General features: G+C 50.2%; 1 protein-coding gene across 2 annotated transcripts; it reads right to left on the bottom strand.

The window, feature by feature from the left end:
* Positions 1-17,787: 17,787 nt before the first annotated feature.
* On the bottom strand, positions 17,788-20,457 carry PPIA (peptidylprolyl isomerase A). Of its 2 annotated transcripts, XM_036910301.2 has the most exons (5): positions 20,317-20,457; positions 19,408-19,438; positions 19,232-19,320; positions 18,852-19,024; positions 17,788-18,434 (listed from the first exon to the last, which is right to left on the bottom strand). In XM_036910301.2, the coding sequence occupies exons 1-5, from the start codon at positions 20,452-20,454 to the stop codon at positions 18,302-18,304; spliced, it is 564 nt and encodes a 187-aa protein (XP_036766196.1). In that variant the 5' UTR covers positions 20,455-20,457; the 3' UTR covers positions 17,788-18,301. The 2 variants fall into 2 exon arrangements, with proteins under 2 accessions (XP_036766196.1, XP_036766197.1); XM_036910302.2 differs by lacking the exon at positions 19,408-19,438 and having other exon boundaries at positions 20,317-20,424.
* Between the last annotated feature and the right edge of the window lie 833 nt (positions 20,458-21,290).

Raw genomic sequence — 21,290 nt, 5'->3', positions numbered from 1 at the left:
TCCTCCCCTTGTTTGGGGAAGTTTTCAGCAATTATTTCTTCAAATACACTTCCTATCCCTTTTTCTCTCTCTTCTTCCCCTGGTACCCCTATAATACAAATTATTGTTTCATTTCAATTAGTCACACAGTTTTCTTAATATTCTTTCATTCCTAGAGATCCTTTTATCTCTCTCTGTGTCAGCTTCTCTGTGTTCCTGTTCTCTGATTTCTATTCCATTAATGGCCTCTTGCACCTCATCCATTCTGCTTTATGACCTTCCAGAGATTGTTTTGTTTCTGTATTATCCCTCCTTAGCTCTTGCATATTTCTCTGCAAGTCTATCAGCATGGTTATAACCTTTATTTTGAATTATTTTTCAAGAAGATTGGTTAAGCCTATCTCCCCAGGTTCCCTCTCAGGGAGGATGTCTGTGTGATTCGGGTCTGGATCAAATTCTTCTGCCTTTTCATGGCGATAGAGGTAGTCTTGGGTAGTTGGCACATGTGTCAGCTGGGAGTACAAAGTCCCTTCCTGCTTGCTCCTCGCCTTCCTCTCCTGGGAGAACGGTGACCCCTAGTGGTTTGTGCTGGGCAGCTGCATGCAGTCAGGGTCTCTGATTCTTGCCCGTGCCGCTCTGGAGGAAGCTCTGTGGCTGTTGTGAGCATGGCCAGTCTCAGGCTGCTGCTCCACTATGGCGGGGCTGCACTGGAGGGGGAACGGGTGGGAGGCTCTTTATCACCGTGAGGGGTCTCAGAGCTGCACTGCCACCTAGGGGGTTACGTTGCCTGGAGTTCCTCAGGATTTCCAGCTGCTGTGCTGAGTGTGCCAGGACGCTTCCATCCAGCTGTGAGACTCCTGTCCCTTTAAGACTTTCAAAAAGCACTCGCTTTTCTTTTGTCCCAGAGGCACCATCTGTGGGAACCTGCTCGCAGGTTTTACTGTTCCATTTCTCTAGTATCCAGCACACCGCACACTCTGTGTCTGCACTCCAGTGCGGACGGCTAGGGCTGGGTGTTCATCAGTCGTGGGCTCCCTCTCCCTCCCTGCTCTGGCTCCTCTCCTCCCGCCTGGAGCTGGGTGAGGGGCGCTCGGGTCCCACTGGGCTGCAGCTTGTATCTTACCCCCTTCTTGAGGCGCTGGGTTCTAGCAGATGTAGATGTAGCCTGGCTGTTGTCCTGAATCTTCTGGTCTTTTAAGAATAGTTGTGTTTGTTGTATTTTCCAACATATATATGGTTTGGGGAGGAGATTTCCACTGCCCTACTCATGTCGCCATCTTGGCTCCGGCCCTCTATATATCTTTTTCCTTTTCATGTACAAAGAGGTTGAAGGGCTTTTCTATATCTGGCAGGCCTAGGACTGGTGTCTGTCCTAAAGCAGCCTTTATTTTCAGGAAGGTGGCTCTTGTCTCTTCTGTCCAGACAGGGTCTCTCAGTCTGGCCCCCCCAAGGAGATTGTAGAGGGGTTTTGCCATTGCCAAGAATTCAGGAATCCAGATTCTGCAGATCCCGGCAGCCCCCGGGAATTCTTGTATGCCCTTCTTTGTCTGGGGCTGAGGTAAGGAGATAATGACCTTTTCCTCTCTGGCCCTAGTGCCCTCTTTCCTGGGTAAGGAGGAAGCCCAAGTACCAGACTTGCTGCTGGCATATTTATGCCTTTTCCCATGAGGCTCGGTATCGTGTGTTTGACAGGAGTTGCAGGAGGGCCTTTGTGCCTTTTACACAAATTTCCTGGGTGTCACTGGCATGAGGAGGTCATCTATGTACTGGAGGAGGGTGCCGCATGTGGCTTCCCTCCGAAAGCTGACAAGGTCTTCAGCCAATGCCTCTCCAAAGAGAGTAGATGAGTTCTTGAACCCTTGTGGAAGCTGCATCCATGTTAACTGTATCTGCCACTCTGTATCTGGTTCAGTCCATTCAAAGACAGACAAGAGCTGGTTCTGGGGGACCAGCTGGAGGCAAAAAAAAAAGCATATTCTAAGTTTAGGCAAGTGAACCATTTGGCAGACCCCGGGATCTGGCTGAGGAGGGTGTATGGGTTTGGGACCACAGAGTGTAAAGAGACAGTCACTCGCAGGTCTTGAACAGGCTGATGCCCTCCTCCTGGCTTTTTGACTAGTAGAAGTGGGGTGTTCCAGGGCAACTGACACTCGGTTAGAATGCCTGCCTCTCTGAGTCTAATCAGGTGCTCCTGGATGCCTGCTCTCACCTCTGGTGAGAGGGGGTACTGCCGCTGTCTCTGGCATTCTACAATGACAGGGGCTCAGTTATGAGCAAGTCCAGGTGGGTTGTCTTCAGCCCATACTAAGGGGAAGGCAGCTCTGGATTCAGGTGGGCTACCTGAGGGAGCCTGGGCACAGAATAGCCTCCACTCCTCTTCCCTCGGTGTGGTTATTGCCAGTATGAGGGACCCTGGCTCTTCTTGGCCTGGGTTTAGTTTGAGGCTGGTGTGTCCAGTTGGTTTGAAAGTTATTTGGGCTCCGAGCTTTGAGAATATGTCTCAGCTGAGGAGGGGAACGGGGCACTTGGGCAGGCAGAGAAACTCATGTGGGGCCTTGTAGCCTCCGAGTTCACATTGGCAGCCTTGGCAGAAGTGTTGCTGGACTGCTTTTGTCCCAGTGGCTCCGAGGATAGTTGCAGTCCTTTACTGAAAGGGGCTAAGGGAGGGTGACCACAGTGTTCTGCCCCTGCGTCAACCATAAAAGTCATGTGTTGTCCCCCCACTTTCATTCTGACCATGGGCTCATGGGGGCCACAAGCAAGAGAGCCCGTCCTTGTCAGGCCGAGTCTGCTCCTGCCAGGCCAGGGAGCCTGTCCCCATGGGCTCCTCCCTGCAGTGACTGGCCCTTGGGGCTTTGCCTCGGTTGGGGCATTCGTTCTCCCAATGCCCCTTCTCTCTACAGTAAGCACCCTGGTCCCTGGCTAGGGGGTTCCTGGGCTTCCCCCATCTTGGCAGCCAGCTTTTCCCTGCCTTTTGGTCATCTCTCTTTTAGGACAGATGCCAGGAGGCTGGCCTTTCTCTTCATTCTTTTTTCAGCCTCCCTGTCAGCTTGAACTTCCCTGTTCGTGTATGCTTTGTTGGCAGTTTCAATCAGCTGAGTGATATTCATCCCAGCAAAGCCCTTGAGTTTTTGGAGCTTTTGTCTAATGTCTGGAGCAGCTTGGGCTACAAATTAGGTGTTTCCCATGTGCTGGCTCCCTGGTCACTCAGGGTCGAAAGGGGTGTATATGCAATAAGCTTCACACAGTCTTTCATAATAGTCCCCAGGAGACTCTCCTGGTGGTTGAGTGACTGAAGAAACTTTGGTCATGTTCATGGGTCTTTTGGACCCAGCTTTGATTCCCTGGAGGAGGGCATCTTGATATCAGCAGATCTGGTGCTGTCCCTCAGAGATGGTGAAGTCCCACTTGGGGTGCTCCTCAGGGACAGCAATTTCAGCCCATGTACCTCAATCAAGGACCCTGGCTGATGCGTGCTCTTCCAGGTATTGGCGGGCTCCTTTTTTAATCCACCTCCTCTCCTCCGTGTTGAACAGGATGCAAAGAAGCTGTTAGCAGTCTTCCCAAGTCGGCTGATGAGTTTGGAAGAGGGATTCCATTAGATCAACCAAGGTTTGTGGCTTCTCTGAGTATGACGGGGTGTGTTTCCAATTGAGGAGGTCAGTTGTGGAGAAGGGTTGGTAGTAAAGCATGGACCGGCCTGGCTGGGTGATCCTGTCCTCATCACGCCTCTCAGGCTCCCATGCCTCTCGCACCAGCATCTGAAAGGCACCTGCTCCCAGCCAAGGATGCAGTCTGGCTGCTGGTCCAGGGGAGAGTGGGTCTGCTGGTTCTGGAGGTGGCAGGGAGACTGATGGCAACGGGGTGTCCGGGACTGGGGGTCTGGGTGCTGACGGCCTTGGAGGCACATAAGGTGAGGGCAGTATTAGCTCTTCTTCTGGGTCACCAGCAAGAATTTGCAGAGGCTGAGGCTTCTGCTGATTCTTTGTAGGCTTCTTTTTTGAGGCGACTAAGACCCTACCCTGCTTGTGCCTGTTGCAAGTGAATCACACCCAAGGGGGAAGGGTCTGGGCAACTCCTAAGCAGGTGTCAATATATGGGAACTGGTCAGGATGACCTGGATCTCCAGTGATGACCCACCAGACTCAGCAGACTGTTGGGACACATCTAGGGTTCCTTCCGGAGGCCACCCTACACTGAAGGTGGGCCATTCAGATTCACACAGGGTTTTCAACCTGCTGTGAGTTAATTTTACTCTGTGGTCTTCTGAAAAATCCCTTCCTGAAATTTTTGATCATAGTATCAAGAACTGTGGGTTTGCTATGTATGCCCTGACCCTATGTGTTCGTGTAACAGTGCCATGACAACAGACAAGGGAGGGGTGCCTCCACTAGAGAGGAGACCAGTCAGATATCCGTCCGTTCACACTCCTCTCAGTGACTTTGGTCAGCCTTGACTATGGTGCACCTGTTAAGTCCTGGGCCCGGTCAGCCGAAGCTGAGTCACCTTATGTCATGGCAGCTGACCACGAATACGGCAAAGGGCCCACTCAAATTCCATAGCACAGACCGTGGAATCACAGATTCAGTGCAGACTGAATGGCTTCAGCCGCCCTACACACTCACTCACACACTCAGACCAGAGTTTAAACATGCCCCGCTGGGAATGTCTTCCTGTGAGACTTCTAAGAAGACTCCAGGAAGTGATCAGGCTCCCCTTCCACCCCAATGGGTGGGACTGGGTGGGTCAGGGGCCCCAGGACCTTACCGGATTCGACGTCAGAACCAGGTCCTCACCTGCCAAGCCTCCTTGCGTCCGCCAGACGGGCCAGCCCAGGTCGACTGGGCGGGAGACTGCCAAGGGATCAGGCAGGGCGTGCCTTCTCCATTGCGATCTCCCGTTCCTTCACCGTCCCACCATTTGCCCCAAACCAGTGGCAACAAAGGGCCAGCGCAGTTGGGTTTCCCAGTCAGGGAACCAAATGTTATGGAAAATACTGAAAAACCTGGACTGGGTCACTGACGGAGGAACCAAGTGGCATTTGGAGGTCTTGGAGTGTTGAGGCTTTATTTCACACAAGCGGGCTTAGAGGGGATTAATCTCCCAAGGTCTGAGCCCCAAAGGCAAAAGAAGCAATGTGTATCTTTCTTCTTCTGTATCTGTAACATTCCTACGTGCACAGCGAGCGAGCAGGCAAGGGGGAGGGAGTTTAGGGAGTGAGTGCCTGTCAGAGAGAGGAGTGAAGGGGCGGGTGGGGGGAGATGGGAATTTCTGCTGTCTTTGCTAACTAGAGAAGAGAAGGGAGCCACCTGGACTAAACTGCTGTCCTTGTAAATATTTCCCTATCAGTACAATCATTCTTTTTTGACATTTTATTATGAAAATGGCTTATAAAGAAGAGTTAATAATTATTTTTTTAATTCTTATACCTCCAGTTAATGTTTCTAGATTCTGCAGTTAATGTTTTACTCTATTTATCACATAATTATTCATCTATGAGATGATCCGTATTTGCCTGCTGTTTTTATTCTCTGACCTTAACCCAGCTCATGTCATATTAGATGAGTGAGAGGTTTCGATGAGCTAGTGAAACAAGACCCCCTGGGACATGTGCTAAGTCAAATCAAGGACTGAACATGCTGAATGAGGACATTCACTTCCCAATACATGGCTGGATTTTAAGTAAGATTCCTGATCTGCTTAGGCGGACCTTTGATTAAAAGTAATTTCAGAGCACCTTCCACACAGGTTCTGTTCATGTGGCCTTTTGAGGGGATGTCCTGACCCTGGAACAGGTGAGGACATGGGTGTGGAAGGGGGTACTCAGAACCCACTTGTGTCTTTATCTTAAAAGGAAGACCCAAGTGAATGAGAAAACCTGAAACGTGTCAAAGCTGAAGACCACCACACCCCACAACCTACCAGTTACCTAACCTCATAATATACAACATAGAGTTAATTCATGCTGGGGTGACCTGGTCTAAGTGCTGTAACAGGTTGGACGCCTAGCAGAGTATGCAGAGCATGTTTGAGGGGAGGGGCATTTTGCTTGGTGGTCTGTAAATACACGAGCTCCTAAGAGGCAGAATTCTGGCCTCCATGTCCTTTGGACCTTCCATCCCCTGATGTCTGCCTGAGAATAGGTTACAATGCATGGCAAAAGGGACTTAACAGGTGTAACTCAGGTTTCTAAAATAGGGATATTATCTTGGTGCATCCCATGTAGTCATGTGGCCCTTAAAAACAGAAGCAGTGAGGAGATAAATTCTGTCAACAGCCAGGGATCCTAGAAGGGACCCTGGAGGCACAAATGAGAACTGCAGCCCGGCTGGCACATGATTTACCCACAGACACCCTGAACTTAAGGTCCACAGTGCCTCGGTAGACTTCTGCCTACATGAACTGTTGTTTAAAGCCACCGAGTTTGCAGTGATTTGCTACAGCAGCAAATGAAAACAAACAGGAATACACACAAGGCTGGCAGGCTTCAAGCCTCCTGACAGGTCGGGAGTGGTGATCTATCACAGTGGGGAGCAGGAGGTGGGCCTTGCCATTCTCCAGGAGAGCTGGGCCTACCAGCTCTGGAGGCAGGCATGCTTTGCTGGGTGGCCCCTGTGTGTATGGCCTCCCCTGTCCCCTGGAGGAGGTGACCGTGCCTCCACCACCTCCTTACCCACACAGCTTGAGAGGGCTCTCCCCAGGTGCAGAGCCCAGAGCCCCGAAGCACTGCATCCCCTAGTATTTAATCAGAGCCTTGTCGCTGGAGGCTCATGTGGGCAGATTAGATGGTCCCAGACTGGCCTCTTAGAGGACATGATGGTGTGAGGGCCGTGCCAGCAGTCAGCCCTGATGGTGATGTGAGAATCCATCAGGACATTGATCAGAGCCCAGGAGGCTCTGCAGGAATGTCCCAACGCCTGTTTACCCCAGACTGGCAGGGCTATTGTGGTGCAGAGCATCATGAGACTGGCTGAGAACCAGAAGTATTCCAGCTACCAGAAAACAGCTGTGTTGCTTTCTGTTTTCTTTCCAAAACAGGAGGGACCTGCAGTTGGCCCAACTTGGTCTTGTCTTCATGCTGCAAGCATCCAAGATTCAAGTGATGCCCCTTGAAAATTGTAAATTACTATGTGTGTCCTGGACCTTTGAATAGATGCAGGAAAATTAGTGAAACAAAGACCAAGGAATCTTGGCATGCCAAAGATCTACTGTACTTTTTAGGTGACACCAGGCCCAGGACTGCCATGGCTGCAACTACACAGAACTGGCAGTCCCTAGCTGCACAGCTCTGTTTTCCTGCAGACACAGGCACATTAGTTGGGGAGTCAAATTTTTATCAGAATCTGTGAATATTATCTCTGGTTAATAATTACACCAAAGTTTTTCTAGATTAGAAAAAAAAAAACATTCTAAGTCTGTAAGTAAACTGAAATTGTACAGCCACTTGTGCAGCTAAAATCTCATTTATAATAAATGTATATTTTGGTCTTTGTACCTGGTTCCGGGCTCACAGCTCCCCAAATCCTTGGGATTTCTGAGTGATAAGAGCAATGGCAGGATCTTCTGTTAAAATATTTGGTCTCCTGTCCTCAGTTCCTGAAGATATTCCTGAGCCATAAAGGTGAAACGGGTGCCTTGTTATTCATAACCAGCCCCCGCTCTACCAGGCCTGGGCTTATGTTAATGAGGTAACCTTTGGAAAGCCCCTCAGGATGGGGCTGGTGGCCAGAGGAACACACCATGATTATGGGGGTGGACTTCTCAGTCCTGTCCCACCCCTGACCTCAGGGAGGGCAGAGGATCTGGAGACTAATTGATCACCAGTGGCCAATGATTCAACCAGTCATGTCTATGTAATGAAGTCTCCATAAAAACCCAAAAGGACAGGGTTTGGGGAGATTCCAGGCTGTTATACCAGGGCATATCCATGGGTGGGGCCCAAACCTCCAAGCTCCTCGGTTGGGGACCTTGTCCTGTGTATCTCTTTCATGTGGCTTGACGCATATCCTTTGTAATAAATGGATCATCTAGGGAGTAAAGTGGTTTTCTGACTTCTGTGAGCTGGTCTAGCAAATTAATTGAATCCAAGGAGGGATGGTGGGAACCACTGATGCATATCAGTCAGAAGCCCAGGTGACAACCTGGACTTGAGGTTGTCATCTGAAGTGGGCACGGCCTCGTGGGCCTGAGCCCTTAACCCATGGGGTCTGCGTTGTCTCCGGGTGGGTAAGTGTCACAACAGAGTGGAACTGTAAGACACCTGGCTAGTGTCAGACTTGCTTGGTGGTGGCAGAACTCCCACACATTGAAACTGGGTGCAGAACTGGAGCTAGTTTCCTCCAGTCTAGTCCAGAAACTTCATGGAAGTCCAGTTTGACCAGAACTCCTTGCCCAGCCCTCCTTCACCAAGAGGACCTCCCTTCCCTTCCGCCTGCCAGAGAGCACCTGCAGGAGCTGGCTCTGCAAATTGGGGTCAACTGGGGAGCTAGGAGCACTGTTACCGGCTAAGGCCAACAGGACATCAGGCTCATTTGCAGAAACACAAGCTGTAGTTCTTTCCAAACTCTTTCCATAGTTAAACATTTTGCTGCTTGAATTGTATTCCTTTGCAACTTCATGCGGCTGCATCCCAATGGAATAGAAATAATTCTTTACAAACAGAAAAGGTCACGGTAGGCTACCACAGTGGGTCCCAAACTATTTGTTCATGATGACTCATTACCTGGAGGAGTGGGTTACATAGTGAAATTGAGTAAAATTGTCTTTTCCCCAAACACAAAAAGCAAGCCAGTTGATTGTCTTGTCAGCTTTAAGTTTTTCTTTAATTTTCACTGTATTGCTTATCCGCAGAAAATAAAAGACTAGCACAATAATAAAACAGAGCGGTTGAGCATTAGTCGGTATGATTATTTCCGTGGATATGCGGCCTTGATTTGATCTTTTATTGCACTTATATAATGGAATTAAATACATACTGCGCAGGGGCCAGCTGGGCGGCACACACCCTGGAAGATCCGCTTCCGCCTTAGGAACTGTGAGGAAGTGGGTGGCGGCACCGGGCTGACCCCGACCCGCTCTCCATTCCCCGTGGAGGCAGCCCCCTAAGGACGGGAGGTCATTCCAGTCCTAGGGGCACTTGTCCTAAATGGGGCAGAGCTGAGAATTCGATCAATTTAGCTCCAAGTCTTAGAATTGTTCCCTGAATTCTAAGTGGATGTATCTCATGCAATTCCCCGAATAACTCTGGGAAATAAAGCTGCAGGAGGACAAATTCAGACCCAGAGATGTCCGACCGCTGGCGGCGCTGCCAGCCTGAGTGCCAGAGTCCTTGCCGGCCGCAGGTTGCGGGCGGGCGCGGGTCTGGCGGCGGCCACCACGCTGTCCTTCTGAGGCCCGCGCGCCCCCAGAGCGTCGGTTCTGCTGGGCCTGGCCGGCCGCCGCGTTGCCCAAGCCGCGCGGCCTCCGCGGGCCAGAAGCGGTGGCTGCCGAGCGAGGCGGGGCGGTCGGCGGCCTTCCGGCTCCCCTAGGCCTGCCGGCCCGGAGAGGCGCCCACAGCGGGCTCGCGGGGCCGGCCGCACGGGCCCGACCTCCCCCAGCCGGGCGCGACCGCCCTTCCCATTGTCCGCACACGCTTCGCTCCGGCGACACCTACTACGGCTTGTGTAAGTGTTCAGAAGACAAGCAAGCTGCTAAAGTTTTCGCAAGGGTTCAGAGAGAAACCCCTCGGAGTTCTGAGGGCTCCGATGCGTGGCGGGAGGTGGGGGCGCCCGGGCTGAAGACGGACACGAGCCGTGCAGCTGGCCCGGGAGCCCCAGACGCTGGAGGCTGAACCCCACAGGTCGCTCCTCAGCCTCTGCCCCCAGCGGGCAGGGCGTGGCCCCGGTGCCAAGACAGCCTGGTGGCCGCCTGGACAACTGGACCTTTCCTGGAGGTTGTCGGAGAGACGACTGGGTTCTGGTCAGCGGGAGACCCACTGCCGGGGGAGGCCCGGGGACGACCTTGAGGAGGATACAGCAGAGGAAGCCTGTCCCGAAGCAGGGAGCGCTGCGCCCGAGGGATCAGGGCCGTGGAGGCAGGGCGCTGCCGAAAATGGTGGTGCCAGAGGGCGAGTCAGTCGCTCCAAACACACAAGTTGCTCAGGGATAAACCCCAATCAGTTCCTGGACTCTGACACCTTTCAGAGCAGAAGGAAATAAAACTTCCCGATTCTCCAGCCCAGCCCAAGATGGGCTCTCACGTTTATCCACCTTTGCACGGGGCCCCTGACGACCTCACAGAGGCCCTGACCCTCTTGCCCCATCCCCTCCTGGTCAGCTCCTGCCTTTGTGCCCTTATTGGAGGAGTGGCCCCGTGACCCCTCTCAGGGTGAGATGTTCTATCTATCTACAAGGGGAGATACTTGTGAACAATATTGTGAACATACTTGTTAACAAATAAGGACACATAATATTAAAATAGGCTGGCAAGGTCTCCCTCCCACTCCCTCTCCTCACCCCCTCCCTCTTACAGTTCTGTGTTATCAACATGGGCAAATCTCCAAAGCATAATATTGAACAACAAAAAAGCTCACTTGAGAGTTAGAGCCTTCTAGAGGCACCATGCCATACAAAGAAATGTTGCAGCTATGAACATCTCAGAATAACAAGGCTTATTACTGGCCTCATCCTCTTCATCTGAAGACTAGTCGAGCCCCCATTCATCATCTATGTCCATTTCAAATACTCGTAGGTGATGGAGATTTGAGCTTAGCTAGAAGAAAGGCCAAGTCAAGAATTTTTAAATCAGTGGCTTAACTAATACTGCATATATATGTAATTAGAAATCAGAAGTTGGAACAAAGAATGGTTTTATACGAAAGTTAATTTCCCTTCAATTTACAACAAAATCACCAAATTCAGCCTTCATTGTGTATGAAAGGATCTCCACATAAAAGTGACTTTATGATAATTAAAATCTAGAATTGTTTTAATTATTTAGTACACTTTCTTAGAACAAGAGAAGTAAACAGCTAAGGCCACTACACACTCGTACTTAATAGAAGTCATATGCAGCACAAAAAAAAAGATATGCTGACAAAATAGGGATGGCAGTCTTAATTTTGTGATCCCATGGTTGCAAACTACGGATAATAGGCTTGCCTATGTTCTCACTCCTTTTTTTTATTGCAATATCTAAAAGTCTTCCAGCTGACAGATTGCAGACTTGCCAGATGTGGATGTGATTGTACAGCTCGGCTTGCCACCATGAGAATAAAGCTGGGTGTAAACCCTTTTATCCCCACCCCCACCCCCCAAAAAAAGTCTTCCAGGTGAGCAAGTTTTGAAAGAAAAGATCAAATGGACTCCTGTGTACCAGTCTTTGAAGCTGTTTATCAGGACCCTCCTGGCCCACCTGGACAGAGAGCAGGAGAGCCACTTCTGGGGCCATTTGCTTCCTCCACCACCTGGGGCTCTTCCAGCCAGCAACAGTAGTCCTTCCTTTCAAAGCTCTGAACTTGAACATAAAATAGTGGATTTGGGTATGTAACCTGGCTAGCCATGTGACTGATGAGTGTGCATCACTTCTTCATCTTGATCTGTTTCATGATGTGCATGTGAAATCAGGGTGTGAATAGAGGCGGGACCACTGCAGGGTCAACAGGGGCAGGGGCTGGGGCAGGGCTCTGAAGAGTTCTGCCCCTACCCCAAGGACACTCTGGAGGACGAGACTAGGCTGAGGACATGGCTGCTCAGAGGTCAAAATGCATTGTTTTATATAGTTTGCAGTGCTGGCACAATTTCCCTACCCTCACACAACAGGTGGGGAACCTGCAGGTAGGCTGAGGTTGAGGGGGCCTCCTAACACCCTGTGTGCTGGCTCCTATGTGACTTTGGGGACCCAAGATGGAGAATCTCACAACCCAAAGGCAGCCTAAGATACTTCATGGGAGATAGCAGCAGGCACCCAGTGCATTCCAGTGGGAAGCAGGAGTCGACAGAGCCAGGGCAGCACAGGGGATGAAGGCAGAGCCCTCATCTCCTCCCTCCAGCCACTGCACCCTCTGCTGTTCCCGTGGCTCTGTTCTTCTCTGGCCCCCCAACACAGATTCCTCACCAGCGCCTCCCCCTCCTCCCTTCATCCATCCTCCCTTCCCCTTTACCCCTCCTCTCATTCCCCACCCCTCTTCCCTCCCTGGAAAAAGTACTGAGGTCCACCATGTGCCAGGCACTCTGGGAGGTGCTGAGATAAAAACATGGAAGCCAAATCCCAATTCCAGGCCTCACATGTCGATGCTTTAACTGCTTTGTAACCCAGGCCTGTTACCAGAGGGAGCGGTTGATTTTGCCTCCCTCAAGAGAGTCAAGAACGGCATCACCTGTGCATGAAGACATCTCTGCTGAGAGTCAAACTGCTTAGTAGGTCAGATAAAATATTTAGGTGGGGGGGAAAAATATGTATCCTACATGGAAAGGGAAAAAAATCGACCACTATCAAGTGTGCTTTCAACACAGAAACAATGACTGAAAACAGGCAGTGTCCAAGGAAGAGGCCCTGTAACTACAGCCCTTCTTCAGATGAGGCAACAGGCTGAACGTAACCACGCCCGAGGTCCCCGCGGCGGAACGGCAGCAAGGACTCTAAATCCAGTCTGCAGAATGCGGGTGGCGAGGCAACACCCAGGGCCCTGCTGTGGGCCCAAAGCTGTGCCCGAGCCCCTGAGCCAGGGCTGGGCTGGGGCAGCACAGCAGGGAGAGGGATCAACCTGTAAATTTTGTCATTGTAGATGTTTCAGGAAACCCCAAGTGTTTATACTTTGGGATGTACAACGGTTACCATTTCCCTAAAGTATTTCCGGAGACATACTGAAGCTCAGGAAATAGTTATGTTTTTCATGGCAAATTTCAGGCAGATTGATAAAGCTCAGTGGCCACTTCCCATTTACGTGTGACACAGCTGCTGATGGCCCAAAGGACGCGGAGCCAGATAGGGGTCCCTCGCTACAGGCCATAGGGCTGCCACCAGGGTTGTTCTTTAGGACACAGAACAGAAAATCTCACGGAGCAGTGCGTTTGGTGTGTCGCTTCATGGTTTCAGTTGTACATACAGGTGTAAAATAGGCTTCTTTCCAGGGCTGTCAGTTAAACTTGTACCTAGTTCATGAGCACCATTCTGCTCCCTCATGTGTTTACTACGGATCAACACGTTTCCTCCCAGGTCTGCTTATGCGAGTCATAACTACTTTATGTAATCCAGTTAACAATTATGCAAATCTATTAAGAAGCAAATGCAGGAAAACACATTTCTAAGAAAAGTAGGTTAGAAAAGAGTAGACACATGTTCTTTTTTAAGGAAATGTGTTGTAGAAGCAGCTGTAAAAGAAGTGGGTGGAGGAAGGAACTGGAAGCTCACAGGGCTCTGCATTATGAAAGGCGCCCTGGACACAAGGAAACGTGGCCTCACATGAACTCAGCGGCCAAATCGGAGACTCTCTTCAAAGTAGTAAGATATATATGTATCGAAGTTGTTTCAATTCACCACGGGAGCCCAACTGTCAGGAGAGCGCTGCCTGACTGTCACCCTCTACAGACAGATCGCGTCTGATTGAAAGGTTATCTAGCGCGAACAAGAAGCTAAATGGATGACAAATGTCTCATTTTAAGGATATCATCAGAATTTCTAGCTCATTTCAGAAAACTGCCTGATTTTGAGTGAAAGTAATAAGGAGCACAAAAGTCTAACTTTAAGCACCACCTTTGTATTAAGCATTTGAAGTGAGCCAAATACTGATTCACTTTAGGTCGTTTTTGATATTTTTAATGTGCCATAAAGGTAAAGGGTCATGCAATAGAAACAGGTCCTTTCTTCTCGACGCTGAGGCACAAACACGCATGAAAACATGTTAGTTCCACTTTCTACAAAGCTGTGGTGTGTGGTATGCTCTGAATTTTCTTTTCTGTATAAAGACTATCTGAGGCTATTTTAGAGATGTGTACCTTGTTCTTTTTAACAGCTTGTTCTTTTAACAGCTACCCCCTATCTTATGTCAGTGACTTTCAGCAGGAAGCACTTTTGGAAATCCGTGAGCCTGACAGTAGCTGGGCAGTGCTGGACATCTTGCCATGCGAGACTGACCATGGACTCCAATTGTCTGCTCAAACACTCGTGCGCATGAAAAGCTCCTGTACAGTTATCTGTCTAGAACTCCAGTTCACAAAGAGTTTGGGCTTGGTCATTAACGAATTCAACTTCCTGCATTCTCCACGTCTGCAACTGCCGTATAATTGGCAGGAAGCATGGACTTTGCCATGAGTTATGCATCGTTTCTGAAAATCATGATGTTGCCCACGATTCTGGAGATGGCCAGAGTCCACCTCTGAGCTCGTGTGTGGTTAACAGGGTGCCCCCAACCCCTCACTGTGATCCTCATGAGTGGTCTTTTGGACCCAAGCACTTAAGAGTGAAATGCATCACTTCGTTATCAGTGATTTCCTTTCCTTTCTCTTTTTTTGTTCAGTTAGGACACTACTGATTTTTGAAAGTAATCAGAAAGTTACAGGTATGAGTTCAGGCTGGTAGAGGGGGCACTGGATCTGAAGGGCCAGCTGTAACCTAAGTTACTGTAGTTTGGTTAACTAGTCCCCTGTGAGGGCCATTTACAGAGTCCAGCTTTTAAATGCTGCTTATTTGCATTAACTCCCTACAACCGCATTCATACAGAGCCAGATTCAAACAAGGCATGGAAAACCTAAACATGGGCTAGAAATAGGTAATACTGCAGTGTTCAATGTCATAAAAATAACCAGTCTCATTTCTTTGTGCATTTAAAAAGTAATACTGACATTAAAGCAAAGGTTCTACTTCATTTCCACCACCTGGACCATCGACACTGGGCTGAGCCCCACCCCACACTGGGATGAGGCACAGCTCCGAGCCCACAGTGCCTCCTGCACTCTGCTCAGAGTTCCTGTAGGTATGTATATATCTCTTATTTGGATCCAAATTCAAATAAAACAACTTGTGGGTGGAGGGGGGGAACCATGAGACAGTTCACAAAATTTGAGTGGCTGGATAGCTATGTTAAGGAATCATCTTTAGATGCAAATAGTATTTTGGTCATATTAAAAGTGTGAGCTCATATCTTTTAGAGACAAACTATGTATAAGTATTTGTGGATATGATACGTCTGAAATTTGCTACAAAACAGTGCAGCTGGAGAACAGGGGACCGGTTGGGGAGGGGGAATAGAGTAAATGAAATTGGGTACAAGACACAGAAATGGAAAACCAGGTAGGTCTGTCTCTTTTAAGTACCTGTACTTCACATGAACCAAGCAGAACAGCTTATGAAAAGTGGACACAAACTCAGAGATTATGAGTATCTATATAAGGTTTTAACCCAGTTAAAACTGCAATAATGAAGAGGAAAAATCATGTCAAAAAGACAGAGGTCAGTATAAAGGTGCCTGTACAAGTCGGATTTGGGATGACTTAAGTATCAAATATCATGAGTGTAATTGTTTGAAACACACTCAACAAACGTCCATGAGTGCAGTGACCAGACAAGGGAAGGAGGGAGGATTACTTTTTGCAACTACACAATAACTGATTCAGGCAAAGATCATTAATTGATGCTAAAACAATCAGAGAAAAGATCTAGGAACAGGCTCTTCCCATACAGCAAAGTATCACCCCACGGTTACCTACTCACCAGAAAAGAGGACAAAGTGCCTCCCCAGGGGGGCAGTGGGAAAGCAGCCCCACCTCACTGTGAAGCCTGAAGTAGCCTGCCACCTGATAGGCAGGATTAAGTGCACACAGCATCACCTACAGTCTTGTTACAAATGGTGAACTTGAGTCCAGTCAAGCTTCTCAGCTTTATTTCAAGTTTACACAAAATAAACACAAGAGCCTGAGAAACCAGCATGTGGCCTGAAGAGGAGACACTGGGTAGCTCCAGAACCCCAGACTATTTTAAGAGTCAAGAGTCAATGAAATTTAAAAAAAAGCCAAACCTCACATAGTACAGAATTCAACTTGTAGGAAATGCCCAGCGAGGGGAAATCTAGAGACAGAAGGCAGACTTGTAGTTGCCGGGGATGGAAGCATGAGTGGCTCTTCTCTAAGAATAATGGTACTCAAAGGGTGAATTGTATGGTGTATAAAATACCATCTCAATGAAGTTTTTAAGGTAACTTACAGTAGGTTAAAAAAAGTGGAAAAGACTGTTCTAGATTAAAAGGGCCTAAAGACACCTACCAACCAAATGCAGCAGGGGAACCCAGGTTAGATCTCAGAGGTGGGAGTGGGTAGAGGGCATCATAAAGGGCTTTCTACTTGTACATAAGCTGTATCTTAACAGAACTGATTTTGAAAACCTCCTCTAGGACAGTGGGGAAATCCCAGTATGAACCGGATGCCCCTGTCTGTGGATTTGCTCATCTTCCCAGGCCATTAAGGCACTGGGTGAACCCAACCTTCTGGGGCCCATCACTGACCTGTGCCCTCAGGGATGCTTGGCTATACTGTCCATCTTGCCTTCTCCCAGGGGCCTTCGTAATCCCGCAGCCATTTGCCCTCTCTGCAGCTAGGTCTGGGCATGCTTCTTGCCTTCTCAAAACTAAACATAGTATGTTTTCAGACACACATACATGGTAGAAACTGATGAACACAGCTGGTCATGGTTACCTCCTGAGAGCATAGGCAATGTGGAAGACTTACAGGAGGGTGGTGGTGCTTCTACTCCCAGTTCCACACGACAAATCTTGGGTGCTTGTGGCATGCATGCCTTGGTGCCCTCCCCTTGAGCATGGGCTGGACCTGGTGACTTACAGAGCCAAAGCAAAGGGACATCTTTTCTATGCCTAGATTAAGACTGACTCCAGTCTTGCTGGATTCTGCCTTGAGTAACACATGCTGCCATGAATCCAGCTGCCAGGTTGGTGAGGAAAGCCCGTCACTGTGGCAGCTGGTAGGTGAAGCATTGGCAAGCCCTTCCCCTGAACCTCTTCACCTGGGTCACTCTTCAGTTAGGCCATCGTACTGCACAAACACCATTATCTAGCAGGTTCCCAGCTTTTGGCATCTGGCCCACCTCCCCTCGTAAAACCTGCAGGGCAGCAACCTCTCCTGACAACCATCCTTCCCTAACATCCAGGAAAATGCAGTGGTGATACTTGTCCGGAAAATAAAAGCAATCCAGGGCGTGTGGTCAGTGGGAGCAAGTAAATACATTGGCAGAAGACATCTACCCCTGCCTGGGCACTGTCCTCCATGGACACCACCTGCCCTGTCACTCAAGAGAACATGAAGACATGGAGACTAAAACAGCCAGGGAAGCCCAGCACTGAGTACAAAACGAGCCAGTAGCCTGTCAAGTGCTACAGGACAGGCAGTCATACATCAACTACATAAGGACACAAGTGGTTGTTGAAGACAAACAAGTGTGCAGTGAATGGTTCTTGGCTGCTTCTCTACATTGTCCTGACAGGTCACCCACAACACACACCTCACTGCATAGGATTCCAGTGTAACTCCCATCTTTTGGACCAGGCCAGAAAGACCTCACATTGACCTTGGAAAGCTCCCTTGCAAGGAGGCACCCAGTCACTCATCTGGGCTAAAGCCAAGCTAGATGCCCTTTTGGAGAGAGTACAGCCTGTCTGCTGCCCTCCCAACTTAACTTTGTGAAGAATCTCATGTAATTGAGCCTTATTATAAAACCTTTTAACTGTCATATTTTCAAAACAGCTTGATAAGAACCAGAAACATGGCTCAGAGACCTCTGTTAAGACCCAACATTCTGGCAAGCAGCGCCACTCAGATATTGAAGTACACCATGGTTTTTAGTTTATTGCAATTCTGACAGACACCTCTTTAAGTGCCAAGTGGGATTCCCTGCCACCCTTACAGAAACACAAGCCCAACTGGTCCCAATCTTGAAGCTCCAGCTTGTTTTGCCCTCTACACCTCTTTAGTACCCCACTCAGCTTACACTGGGGTTCCTACACCAGTGATATTTAGAGTTCCTGGGTCAGGGAAGCAAAAGTATTTTGTTGAATTATGCAAACATAGTAAGTGCTGTCTTCAGAATCACCTATTGCTGCTTAAAGTGAAACCTCCATCAACACCCTAACCCAGACGGACAACTGTTTGGTTTTTATTTCACAATCATAAACTTAACTCTGCATTCCAGCTAGACTTGGAAAGGGATAAGGAAAATATGGAACCCAGGACTGTAGCGAGAGCAAAAATACAGGATATTCCGAGCAGATAGGGTGAGGGGGTGCTCTCCTGGCTACAGAAGGAATGGTCTGGTGGTTAAGATAAAGCCCAAGTCAGATGTGTTAGATCTGTCCACAGTCAGCAATGGTGATCTTCTTGCTAGTCTTCCCATTCCTGGACCCAAAGCGTTCCATGGCTTCCACAATATTCATGCCCTCTTTCACCTTGCCAAAGACCACATGCTTGCCATCCAACCTGGAAACAGAGAACAGTCACTAGTGACCAGACGCAGATCAGCAGCCTGTGCTGCACACGTTTGGGGTGACAAGCCGAAACAGCACACCCGGCAGAACGCGGAAGGGAGGCTCCTCAAGCCTTCAGTAGTGGATGCTGACAGAACAGAAACATTATTTTACCCTATTGTAAAGACATGGCAACACCATAATTACCATGACAGTCTCACAAAGGTGACATAGATTCTCCAACTGTCAAGAATTTTAAGCTCAGAATGGACCCCTATCCAAATCAGACCGACAGTCCACCTAACTGGCCAAGCCAGAAAAGGGCCCTGCTCCCCTTTCAGTATCTTGCTTTCCATATTCATGCCCTTCTGGGTACCCAGGTGGGACAGCAGGAAAGCAAACAACGCCTGGCTGTGCAGCTCTGCCTTACCACTCAGTCTTGGCAGTGCAGATGAAGAACTGGGAACCGTTTGTGTTAGGCCCCGCGTTTGCCATGGACAAGATGCCAGGACCCGTGTGCTTCAGGATGAAATTCTCATCATCAAATTTCTCCCCATAAATGGACTTGCCACCAGTGCCATTATGGCGCGTAAAGTCACCACCCTGTGGAACGAGAGGAACCTGTCACTTCTGATAACATAATCAGAAAATATGCCAAGCCTGTAAGGTTCAAACTTTAAAGCTCAAATCTAAACTGACTAGACCGGTTAGGAGGAACCACAGTGGTGGAATTAACAGCTCACATAGGCAATCCTGAAAATATTGGCTCAACCCCAACCAGTACCACCCAAATCAGAACTAATTTCATACCTGACACATAAATCCTGGAATAATTCTGTGAAAGCAGGAGCCTTTATAACCAAATCCTTTCTCCCCAGTGCTCAGAGCACGAAAGTTTTCTGTTGGGAAAAAAGAAATATGTACATACACACACGCCCGTTAAAACTGTAGTATCTTTAATTAAACATATGAGGGGCAAGACTAACCTGCTGTCTTTGGGACTTTGTCTGCAAACAACTGTAAGAGAAATGACAGTTAATAAATCTCTGCTTACATATTTTGTTGTCTAGTAAGCCACCTCTTTTAGGGGGTGCAATTATTCATTTTCTCACTAGAAAAGATTGTTTCTTCTGTAATTACACTGAATCCCAGATAACAACTGCCTCTGTAGGGATGGGTTTAGCAACACGAGCCCCAAAGACACGTCAAAAACACAGAGCCAGTCATGACTTGGCGCGAGGCTACGAGAAGACATCGCCTCTCCACTGGCACGTGTCTGGCTTCTGAGTAAGCAGCACCTCCCCCACCTTAGCTGCAGCCTAAGGACGAAATGCTCAGTAATGCCCACCAGGCCGCCCCCGCCCGATCAAGGACAAATCGCCGAGAACGAACAGGCCACGGCCCTCGGCGCGCGGGACCCCTGCTCCCTCCGCACCTTCCCGCGCAGCGAAGCGCTGACTACAGGAGCTTCAGCGTCCACGCGAGCCCTTCCGCAAGGGCTGCCCGCAGGCCTGGACTGCGCCACCCTTGCATGGACGCTCCCGAACCCCAGCCGACGGTTTGGGACGCAGCACGCCGCACGGAGGAATGCCAGCCCGCACGAGAGCAGCTCTCCCGGGACCGGGCCGACACCCCGTTCCGCGGCTCCCAGGCGGTAGGAATGCCCTTGCCTGTCCGGCGCGCGGCCCTGGAGCCCCCAGCGGCCCGGTAACGGCCGAGCACGTGCGCGCCGGAAGGGCGCGGCCGCCCCTCCCCCGCCAACCGCTTTGTCCGCGCCCCCGGTCTCCCAAAATGGCCCCGCGCAGAAAATGGCGCCGCACCGCCCGCACTCCTAGGCGAGGCGCCCGCGTCCCCGGCCCCGGCCGCCCAAGCCCCGCAGGGCGCCGCCCGCCCACCTCGAAGGAGACACGGCCCAGGGGCTCGCCGTCGACGGCGATGTCGAAGAAGATGGTGGGGTTGACCATGGCTGCGCAGCACAGACGGCTCCCGAGCGGCGGGGTCTGCAAAGCGGCACGAGCCCCGCCGCCTCCCATTTTATAGCCTGTCTGGCGCCGCCCATGGCCTGTCGCGCGCCTCACTCTAGCCAATCGTGTCCGTGAGCAGGTGGTAGTGACGGTACGGCTGGCCTATGGTCGGGGACGACACGGGACGGGACGGACGGTGCGCGCGTGCGCACTGGTGGCGCAGGCGGGTTCCCGCCCGCGGACACCGTCGCGGCGTAGCGGCGTGGAGCTGCAGACAAGGCCGGGCAGGGCGGGGTTCCCGGGCCGGGAAAGGGGACGACTATGGGGACAGGGGCTGGGACCGGGGCCGGGACAAGGCTCGACAGGGCCGCGGCTCAGGGCGGGCAGGGGAGGCCGAGGGGCGCGTGACAAGCGCCAGGGCGCTGCCCCCATTGCGCAGAGGGGGGCAACTGAGGCGAGCTCGGGCTTCAAGGTCGCGCTGACCCCCAAGGTTGCCCGACCGCGCCCTGGGGGCCCGCCGGTCTGGGTATCCGCTTTCTCACCCTGCAGGGAAGGAGCCGCTCTCCCCGTCCGGGAGCGTATGAAATGCTTGCAAAATGCCCTACTTTACTAAAATACCTTGCAGCCTCGGCTTGAATTTCTCCAGGAGGCTGAGGAAGTGGCTGGGCAGCCTCTATCTGCAAAGCCTTGCTCGCTTTTGTACTTTTACCATCTTTTACTGTCTCTGCCCCTCTCAGAGGCAGTACTGCCCTCTGACTTCTGGGTGAACGACAAAGCAGCAGTGTAAAAGTGAAAACCCTCAGGCATTTGATACTTCCATCACTAGTGCTAAAAATGCACTTGTATAGCTTGTTCAGAAAACATGGACAAGGAAATTTATATATTTTCATCGACCACTATACTGC

The sequence above is a fragment of the Manis pentadactyla genome, chromosome 7 (genome assembly GCF_030020395.1).
Source record: "Manis pentadactyla isolate mManPen7 chromosome 7, mManPen7.hap1, whole genome shotgun sequence".
In the NCBI taxonomy this organism is placed as follows: domain Eukaryota; kingdom Metazoa; phylum Chordata; class Mammalia; order Pholidota; family Manidae; genus Manis; species Manis pentadactyla.
This window is presented reverse-complemented; position numbering and strand designations above follow the sequence as displayed.